Source organism: Oculina patagonica, chromosome 4 (genome assembly GCF_052425735.1).
Source record: "Oculina patagonica isolate OP01 chromosome 4, crgOcupat, whole genome shotgun sequence".
Classification (NCBI taxonomy): domain Eukaryota; kingdom Metazoa; phylum Cnidaria; class Anthozoa; order Scleractinia; family Oculinidae; genus Oculina; species Oculina patagonica.
Window position 1 is genome coordinate 1,197,414 of NC_135761.1, and position 10,647 is coordinate 1,208,060.

Consider the following 10,647-nt stretch of genomic DNA (forward strand, 5'->3'; position numbering starts at 1 on the left):
GAAATAACACTTTCTTCTCGTATTACCTAATATACAATTTACCATATTCTGGTCATTTCAAATTATAAAGTTCTATCGAAAACCATTCGGTATCCGTTCTTACGAACAAACATGAGTATTTCGCTCGTTGGCACTTACCGATAGGTACAACTAGTATATTTAAAGTTTTTAATGTACATCTTTTTCACTGTCAGTGGAACATTCTGCTAACCCTTTGATCGACTTTATCTAAGGTTCATACCAAATTAACAGTGAAACAGCATCTTGTAAAAGTTTTATCGGGTTGGTTAAGATTGAGTCGGCAAACTAAAAATTATTTGAAACGCAGCCATAAACATTTATTAAAGAAACTTATGTGAAAGTCACCAGAAGATAACGAGCGAATACGCTCGGTTCGGCTTGTCTGTTCGGCAACATATCTAATATTCTTCATGAGGGGCTAATATTCTTCATGAGGGGATAACGCAGAAAGCTTAACTGGAGCTAAAGTAATGCCCTACATTTAAAATTATTTCGGCAAAGATACGAAAAACCAACTAAAATATTACTTACCCGAACAACCGTAACATGATGGGAAAATGATTGAAATACAAAGGTTAGAACTGAATCTCCAAAGAAGCCATTCTTCTTGATGTGGCGTGGTATGTTAAGTGAATGTTCTGGAGTTTCATCAAGTCTTCTTGTTAATCTGTTGACAGAAAGACGTCATGCACGCTATGCCAAGCCTTCCTGTGTTAAATAATAAAATGGGATATTTAAAAAATTATATTATAACATAGCTAGCAGAGCCGAGCAATCAAATTCAGTATACGTAAGCGTGCTCAAAATCTCGATGGAGCACGCTGCTGACGTAATCGACTAGTGGAAATCTCACTGAGTAAAGTTCATACGCTGTGTTTCGCGAAAGCGATGACATATTATCTTTGGAATATGAAAAGTGAATCCTTTCAAGACCTTTTAATATTTTTCCAAGGATACGAGCTACAAGGTAAGCTGTATCTTATTACGAAACGGAGAGCGAAAGAGAAAATAAATTCGATTTTGCCGTCAAAGTTGTTTGTGTGCTTTTCTTCATTCAAACAACAACAACTAACGTGCGAGTCTCGAAGGACGAAAATCGTTTTTTCACGGCCTCAACGTGGAAGAATGGGCCAACCATGAATGACAACAGCTCGATGGCACTAAAAACTAGCTGCCTGACGACAGTTTTCGCGTTTCAAGCATTACACCAAAACGTCTACGGCTCTGTTGTGATTTTGCCGTTCGGGAAAAATTTACTTCATCGGGCGCTTCATTCGACTACCGTTTTCAAAATAAATGTTTATTTACATCAATTACAAATAAAATCGGTCCACCAAAAATACTTAAAACTAAGCATGGAACCGAATTATTTGACTCTTTTAACACTTGTAATCTGTTCGGCTGTTCGAGGTTGTTTTGTTTTAATTTCCTTCTACTCGGGAGTAAACATTTTAATTTTAATTCAGCGAAAACTAACCTCAGAATCAACAGCAGTATTTGCTGTTTTCGTCATTTTTTCCCCTTCGCTCTGCCAGCGTATAAACTTAGTCAATTTATCAGCCATTTGACAAAAATTGCTCCAATCGTGTAAACTTGTACATGTGTAATTTATTGCTCGACCGCTAAGTTTATGTTCTCACACTGCACACAATAAACACATTTTTTTCCCGCGGCCGGTTTTGATGCACAATTCCACCCGCAATGTTATAAAACAATTGGTTCATGCTTTTAGCTGTGCTCCATCGAGTTTTATATAATAACCTGAATTCTACGCGCATTTTGATTGGTTCTTACTTATGATCTATCAGAGTACAGACACATGGATGACGTCACGCGGTGGTGTGACTCGCGCGCGTGATCAGAGTTCATAGTCCAAATCAGAGTTGTCGGCAAAGTTTTTCAAACTTGCGGGGCCACAACAAAGCAAAAAAGTTCAGCTTAATTACAAATCTTCAGTGAGAAACAATACGCCAAGCATCGTTCACCTCTCGAAGCATTTAACTGGGCGAAACAAGCTTGAAGAAGACAGTGAATTATTCGGGAAATTATCCGAAATCTGTATGAAAGTTTGACCGATGTTGTACAGTTGGACGACGCCACGGAAAACAAACGAATTGCGGTTGAACGCTTCGGTTAATGCTTACAGATTTGAACAACTTTCCAAATCGGAATAAAGGTTAGTTTTTTCATTGACTTTCAATTGACCATTTTTCTGTTTATTCAATCGGATTAACAATGCTTCGTGTTAACGAAAACTTAATAGTGAAATCAAAACAACTTAGCTCATCGGTACGGCAGCATTGCTCACACAGAAGTGTGCTGAAGTGTGCTTGTGTTATTATATAAAACAAATAGATTTCATTTTGCCGTGCGTCTGTTCAGTAATAGATCACAGAAGACGTCAAAATGTGGTATGAACATCAGTGACCCACTCGGCTAGCGCCTCGTGGGCCACTTCTCTGTTCATACCACATTTTGACGTCATCTGTGATCTATTACTGAACAGACGCACGGCAAAATGAAATCTATTTGTTAAATGGAGCACTTGGGAAGTTTGGAGAGCACTCAAGAAGCTAGAGTTGCCCTCGGCTATCGCCTCGGGCAACTCTTACGCTTCTTTCGTGCTCTCCAAACTTCCCGCGTGCTCCATAACTCGATGGAGCACGCTAAAGCATGAACCAATTGTTAAGTTCAACATCTAGCAAACGGAATTTTGTTAATGTTTTATAGTTATAATATTATTCTTCCTCGGGGCTCACTATCTCCAAGTCAAAATACAAAGAATTGGTAAAATTAGTTTCGTTTGGTAGTAACAATAAAGTAAATAACTAATTTTAAAAGTTATTCAATTTTCTGTAATTTAAATACTCTCGAATCACCTATAATTAGTTTGGAGTTTGGTCAAAATTTCTGTGAAATTTTTACCCCCGGGTCTTCCATTTCTTTCAGTGAAAACTATTTCTTAACTTAATCCCGAGACCTACAATATTCATCCACTATGTAGATATAATTCAGAATGAAGAGAACTAATTAACGCAGACGTTAATTAGCCTTGAAAACAGCTAAGGACCCATACTTGGCTCAGTAATTCAATTGCACGATATTATATAAAGTGTGTAATTTTATTTCATTTGTTTTTTCAAAACAATCACGCCGAGATAGCGGTGAGAGTTTGAAAAAAATCTTGTTGGCCCACGCTGTGTAGAACGGTTCCACCTACCGGTATTTACTTGCAAGTTTTGACAAAACAGAATAACACTTATCATTGACATATTTTATTACATTTTCGCCTTCGTGACATTCTTACCTGTTTTTTTGTAAAACTATTTTTAACTAATTATTTAGCATTAGCATCAGTTTCATAATTAATAATTTTGTTCGTACGTACGGACACATAAATTGGTAGCCTCTAGCGACATTTTCTGAGTTTTACAAAATTTACTTCACCAGCCGTCCTTATCGTGTTGTTTGTGAGGCTCGCTTCTTACCAATTTGTATTATCAAACAGGACAGCAACCTCGTCACCAGGGCCTTCTTGACGACGAGTTTTCCCGAGCCGCCATTATGAAAACGAAGAAGACCCTGGGGACGAGGATGACAGGACAGAATTGGAGAAAATATCGATCCCAGACTCTCTCTCCTTTCGCTCCCTTGCAGAGGGAAAGGAGAGAGCTGCTCAGCAAGTAGGACATGCAATCGTCTCTCTTAAGTTGTTGCATTTTTTTTAATTGAATATCATTTTTTTACTCCATTATCACCGCATGTACGCTCTGTAATCTGTAAAATATCTCCTCATCAGGATCACAATTAAGCTGAGGAATTCAGTAAAGTTGTCACTGTTTGATATAATATATGTAGTATTTGTCATTTTTGAAAGAAGCAAATCTTTATAACATCATACCTGTTTTAGTTTGAATTCAGCTCAATATTTTTAAATGTTCGATCAAGCAACCGTCTAAAACATCCTACCGGTATACGTTGGATCAATAGTGATCTAATCAATATTTTTATAAGAAACTTGTTGTTTTATTAATGCTAATACCTCTATTAAATAGCTTTGGGTCGGACCGGTAGTTGGTAGAGATAAACGAGGGAAAGAAGACGGAGTATTCACCAACCTTCAGGGTGTTTCCGCATTAATAAAGGTCTCTAATTTTCCCAGAGACTGAATACAATTTTCAGCCCCTGTTCAAGAACTAAACACTCTCGAATTTGCAAAAGTAACTTTTGTAAGTCTAGAATATTCCTGGCAAATATTTTTCTCCAAGCTTTGGTATCTTTTAAAAGATATTAATTTTACTTCATCCCGTGACCTAACATTTTCAACGGAATTTACCAACCGAGAATTTAACACTAAAGATTCTTCTTTGTGGGTAGAATAAACAGTCACAAAGAAGGAAAACACGATGCGTTAAATTAATTACCCATCAAAACTGTAAATGACCCATCAGAGACTCGATCATTCCATATATAGTATGACATATAATGTTCAGAGGATTTCTGTCATCACGTCTAATTCTTGGTGTCTAACAGCGAAACTTAAACTGAAAAAATGACACGTATGAAGGTAGATTGTTCAGAGTCTCTCCATTTTTTCGACACAAGGAAAGAACGCGAGAGAAACCGCGTACGAAGTGAGCGCAGGCGCTTCCGCTTTCGCGCTGGCGTCCAGATCTTCCGCGATTCTTTTAAATTATATTGAATCAGAATCTACAGCCGTGAGTAGCGAACAGAAGGTAGGTATGTGCAATCCCAGTAAAGACGATCATTGTGAGCCGCTAGTGTTCAGTTAAATTAGTAAACCACGCAGGATAAAACATATTTAATTTCATTTATTTGACAACATTTAAGCGGTAAAACTTCAGCAAAATTATAATTCTTTGGAAATTATGTTGCTACCTTTTTCAGTTTATCAAAATGACTCAAAAAGTCACTCAGTTTGCCTCTGACTTGGAAAGTTAAGACTAATTATTATGTACCACTGGGTATATCAGGCGCCTAATACAATAATTATATTTGCAAAGAAATACAGAATAAATTCTAATTCAGCAATAATTAAATTATTAATTAAAATCGGCATAAAAGCATAAACATTCAAAAAGCACTTCTAATATCTTCTTATTAGGCTATTAGAAACGTGGTTATGAAATCACGGTTATCATCATTCTAGTTTAATACGAAAGTGATGTTTATGATTAATGGTGGATTTCCACTGACGCGTAAATTCTTACGTGCGTGAAAAAAAATTAGAGACAATGTATGAGCGGCCTGCGTAAACGTGTACGCAAGCCGTTCATACATTGTCTCTAATTTTTTTACGCACGTAAAAAATTACGCGTCAGTGGAAATCCACCATAACTCGCAAGTGCCTGCGTAAATACACTCTTTCGAGTTCGCTCAAGTTTGGTTGTTGTCAGGAATTTTAGTGTTTTATCCTGAGAATCTGAAAGCTTCATATTTATCCAGAGTTTATATAGTACTGGTTGCAGACTGTTAGCAATCATTTTACATTTTAGACATTTTTTAAATTTTATTGCGTTTATATAAATATAAATTTTTAAACCTTTTTTATTACAAATAAGTTTTAAATTATTCTAGATAGATGCCTCAATTTTTTTAGTGTCATACGTGCACTGTATTTAGCTTTACCATCTATAAATATAATTATTTACAAGTATTTTTAAATTCAGTGCTTTCAGTTTATTATCATGTCATTAGATACTATCCTTCTTGAATAATGTGAAAATTCTCAAGTTCCTTGTATGATAACAGTACCATTAACTTTACTACCTTTATAGAAAACTTTTATCATTTTGATGATTGTAATAGCGTATGGAGAAATCTAAACAAGGAAGTTATCAAACAAACTCCGGAAACTAAAAAGTCGTACCTTTGTAGGTCTGCCATATGATACAACTGGACGCGAAACAGCATATTCAAAGAGCTGAACTACAGTAAATATTTCTTTTTTATACCGGTCTATTTGATTTGCAATTTAACTTAAGTTTTTTGATGTAAGGTAAAAGTTTTGCCAGTCATATGAATGTTCAGAAATCCGCAGGTCTCATTTTCATCTCAGTCCTCTTCAGGGATTCGTAATGCCCCTTCCAGTGAAACCATATCACACCATCACCTTCCTTAGGGGGTTGATGATAGGGTCCATTAAGGTTTGAATCGTGACAGTGTTTGTACCACCAGGCTCCGTGAAACGCACGGGCACAGTTAGCGCCTGAGTTATCATTGTCTTGGTCTCTTGTGGTAAATGGTTGACCATGATGATTGGAGAGTGAGTCGCCAGCAGTTCCTGAGACATAAATAAAGTAAATTATGTGAAAGATATTAATTGTTATTCATTCTTGTGTGTTGCTATAAAGCTATGAGGACTATATGGCCCTTCGAGCAAATAGCGGACACAATTTTTCAAGAGAACCGAGAGCGCCGAGTAAAGATGGAGCCCCAATTTGTCTCCACCGCGTTGATAAACTCGTTTCTCTGACTTGCAGAATACCTATTTAATGCTTTGAGCTAAGAGGAACTCGGTCTTAAAATTCTGCCAGCTGAAAAACGAGTTTTTTACGTTGAGATCTAATCGTCAAATTTATTGATAATTGAGGAATGCGCTGAAACTGTAAAGCCCGGGCAAAACGAGAATGAGCGTTGACGAGAGTTCAAACTCTCGCTTTCGTTTGGCATGACACTCTCGTTCACTCTCATCGACTCTCATGCGCTCTCATCGACTTTGAACGTGTTCAAATTTTTCATGAGAGTCCATGAGAGTTTTCTCTCGTTTGGCCCGAGTTGATGATAGACGATGAGAGTTGACGAAAACTCTCATGAGAGTCAACTCTCATCAACTTTTATCCTCGTTTGGCCCGGGCTTAACTAATAGCTGAGAAATCGCCGAAAATTTTACTGATAACTGAAATTCTAGCGCCTTCATCCAGATCGTCTCATAAGATGAGCCAGGACTTCCAAAGTCAAACTACGTACCATTAAATTTTTTTAATTCATCATAAAATAATACTGCGCGCATTGAGACCATATTTATTTAGCGCTTCACTTTATATGATGTTTAGTAAAATCGGAGTAAAACATGTAAAAAAAATTTTAAATCACCTGAGTAAGAGCCGAGGATCAGCTTGTACTTGTCATTCTCACTCATAACACCAAACTTGTCGTACTCGGCATAACGAGTACTCCCATTGAAGTCTTCCAAATCCACACGAAGCCGCACTTTGTTACCGTTACTACCTGAGGTCAATCGACGAATTTTATCATTTCCGAGCCAAAACTCGCCACTCAGGTTGCCGAAGCCCTGCTTGTAGTCGCTCCAATAGAGGAAGAAATCTACCGACCCGTCCAGTCTCTTTTGGAAAACTGTCCACCCCCCACCGGCTGTTGTTTGGTCACAAAACACATCAAAGGCAGGGAAATTGTCAGGTTTGATTGTGTACACACCGTCCTTTCTTTCACCAGATTTGTAGATGTCAGTGCAATTCTTGGGGGCTGCGAGAGAAAAAGAAAATTCGGATTAAACCAAGTTGTGGCGATGGAGTTTGTGTGTGAAAGATTTTTTGGACCTCTAGAATTCAAATATTGTATAAATCATCAGCACATAATACCTTGACTGCAGTCCGTTCCAGTGAATCCAGCGCGACAGATACAACGAAAACCTTTACTGGAGAATCCAGCTTGACAGGTGCCATTATTCAAACATGGGCTGCTACTACAAGGGTTCTGATAAGGGACAAAAGTTAAAAGAAATTAAATGGAATGTTGTGGCAAAATGACGTCTTTTACACTGATTATTTTGATCCAGAAGAAAAGAATATGACGAAATTCCCAAGGATACAAAAGTTTGAAATTGTTATATAACTGTCATCTGCATCATAATAAATATTCCCTACATTTTTGCATGATAAGAATGTATATAAAGCGTTACCTCGATGGCCAGATAGGTGAAATATGGCTTATCCACAAGGATCATGGTAATTTGGTTTTCATCCGTGGCGTTGTTCAACTCGCATTTGTGTTTTCCTCCCTCTAAAGGACCCAAATTGATGGACACACAATTGGGCTCCATATAACACAACAATCGACAGGTCCCTTCATTAGGCACCGCCTCACTCCTGATCACGTGATTCTTCATTGCTCTGTTTGCAACTGGTTCCTTGAACTCGATGTTGCGACATTCGTCGTCTGTAGAAAAAAACGTTATCCGACAATGGATCTCTATGGCAATCTTATTTACTTCATACTTACACTGACTGATCTTATCTCATTTTAAGTGTTTTAAATATAAACATAAATCTTTAAGTTCTTAGGGAACTACTCGCAGAGAAAACAAAAGCATAGGCGATACTGATTGCGGAAGTTTTGGAAAATGTGGTAAAATTAAAACATAAGCTATCTGAATTTTGCTTTATTTTCACACGGCAATGCACTATTCCGTTGATCCAATGATCAAACTAATACAAAGCACATAACAAATAGTTAAATTGCATCTTAAAAAAGTTTTAATCGGGCTAGTTAAGCTTCAATTAAAAAATATTAAGTTTTATCTTTTGCCCTCATCTGACATGCTGGAGCAGGCGACAATGCTGAAAACGTTAAAATGATAAAAAACAAAGCTTTAAGTAGAGCAGATTTATTGCCTTACATGCAAAATCAATTTGGCAGAAATATGAAAAACGATTGGAAACCCAACTTATAAGGAAAATATGTTTGGTTAAATGTAAGTTTGCGCTTGAGCTAGAGTGACCCACCACGGCTCCGGATTGAATAAAACGACGATGTGTTTATACGAACTCGATCACTATGGTATGCATTACCCTCTGTCTTAACAGGTTGCCCTTTGCTAACAGTTTGCTGCTATCCATGTATACTGATGAGACACTGTAAGAGTCAAGAATCCTGCCTTGGAATGCAATGCAATGAACGCGGCAGCGCTCGAACCCGAATACTTCGATTCAAGATTAACGCGCTCACGATAAGGCCACTGGCGCTTCCCGCTACGATAATTAATTAATAATAACACACAACACACTGGAAAATATATACTTACCAAAGCAACCGTGACATAATGGGAAAATGATTCCAAGTGACATGCATAGGATGCAAACGATAAGTGCAATTTTATGCTTGAACTGAATTCCCCTAAAAGCCATTGCTGTTGATGTTGGGACATGTGCGTGCAAACTGAACGTTCGTGATTTTCAGCCCGTATGTATATATTCACATTTGACAGGAAGATATCATTAAAACGACAGAAGGAGCGTGTGTTAAAAAATTAATAACACATTTATTATTGCTCGATATCCAGTTTCATCGAGTTATGGTAATGTCTTAGTTAAATATGTCTTATGTTGAGAACTTCCCCTCAGTCAAGCTAAGATTTTCAGATTAATTAACAAATGAGTTTAGTTTTAAAACAACATAAAAATGGGTGATTACTGTTGATAGATACGAACATTTTTAAAAATTAAAAGCTTTTTTGGACCTAATATAATATAATAATGGTTAGCACCTGTCGAAATACTCTCGAATTAATTTTAACCTTATTTCGAAAATTTGATCAAAGTAATCTTCTGGGAAAATAATTGTCCTTCCTATCGTAAGTTTCATTTTAAAAGCTATCAAGCTAGCTAAATTCCGGGACTGATTCTTTTTAAAAACATCCTTTAAAAGGATTTTTACCACGGAGTTTTTATCAATAAATATTCATCATCTGTGCTGGTAAAATAAACAGTCGGAAAGGATGAAAAGAATTGAATTCAAATGGACTTAGTTATCCAATATTGCATAGAATATTTTGCCTGTGAATTTTTAGGTCATTTAATTTCATTTTTCAAACTAGCATTCAACCTGGGAAAACGGAAAACAGCGAAACCGCAAAACTCTTGCTCGGGTTCACGTCCCAAGTTCTAATAAACGCCTTTTTCTTATTATTTTATAACCAGGTAAAAAAAATAACGAAATCACACTGAACACAAAAATATATTGAAACATGGTATAACACTAATTCGAACAGATCATCTTTAATTTTCTTACCCCATTATCGTGGCAAATATCATGCCACGCCACATTTCTGATCTGCATTTGCGCATGTCAGATGTCGTAAATTTCTTCTCAAAATTACGATTAAACTGATATTGTTTTAAGCGTTAGTTTTTTTTCCTGTTTTCAAAAAATGAGCTAAAATGATAATATTGGTTAAGAAGCAGCTCTTGATAACTGTTCTGTCACGCTATCGCATGAAAATATCGCGCGAGAATATTTATCGTTTGTACTGTCACGCTAGCTGTCGCGTGTCTATTTTTTTGTCTCGTGTCGTATGACGTTGTCATGACGACACGAGATAATTGTATAGGGGGATATTTTCCCGCCATGTCAATATTTTTCCCGCCATGTCAACATTTTTCCCGCCATGTCAACATTTGCTTTGTGAGGCCGCCGAATTTTCCCGCCATGTCAACATTTGCTTTGTGATCTGAGGCCGCCGGAATTTCATATCAAAGAACAGCAAAGGTCGCAACTAACGCACCAGTTTATCAAACTGTAGGTTATGAGTATTTATTGTAAAGGGCTTATTATGTAAAAATTCAGGCACGCTTTACTGTTCTTAAA

At 37.0% G+C, this 10,647-nt stretch overlaps 1 protein-coding gene across 1 annotated transcript in view; it reads right to left on the reverse strand.

The window, feature by feature from the left end:
• Positions 1-5,382: 5,382 nt before the first annotated feature.
• LOC144649087 (techylectin-5B-like) overlaps positions 5,383-10,647 on the reverse strand; it is a 51,412-nt gene continuing 46,147 nt past the window's right edge. The window contains exons 2-5 of the mRNA XM_078508554.1: positions 7,964-8,220; positions 7,644-7,758; positions 7,138-7,527; positions 5,383-6,325 (exon numbers count right to left, since the gene is read on the reverse strand). Coding sequence (XP_078364680.1) covers positions 6,069-6,325; positions 7,138-7,527; positions 7,644-7,758; positions 7,964-8,220 — 1,019 coding nt within the window. The 3' untranslated portion in view covers positions 5,383-6,068. The remainder of the gene's footprint in view (positions 6,326-7,137; positions 7,528-7,643; positions 7,759-7,963; positions 8,221-10,647) is intronic.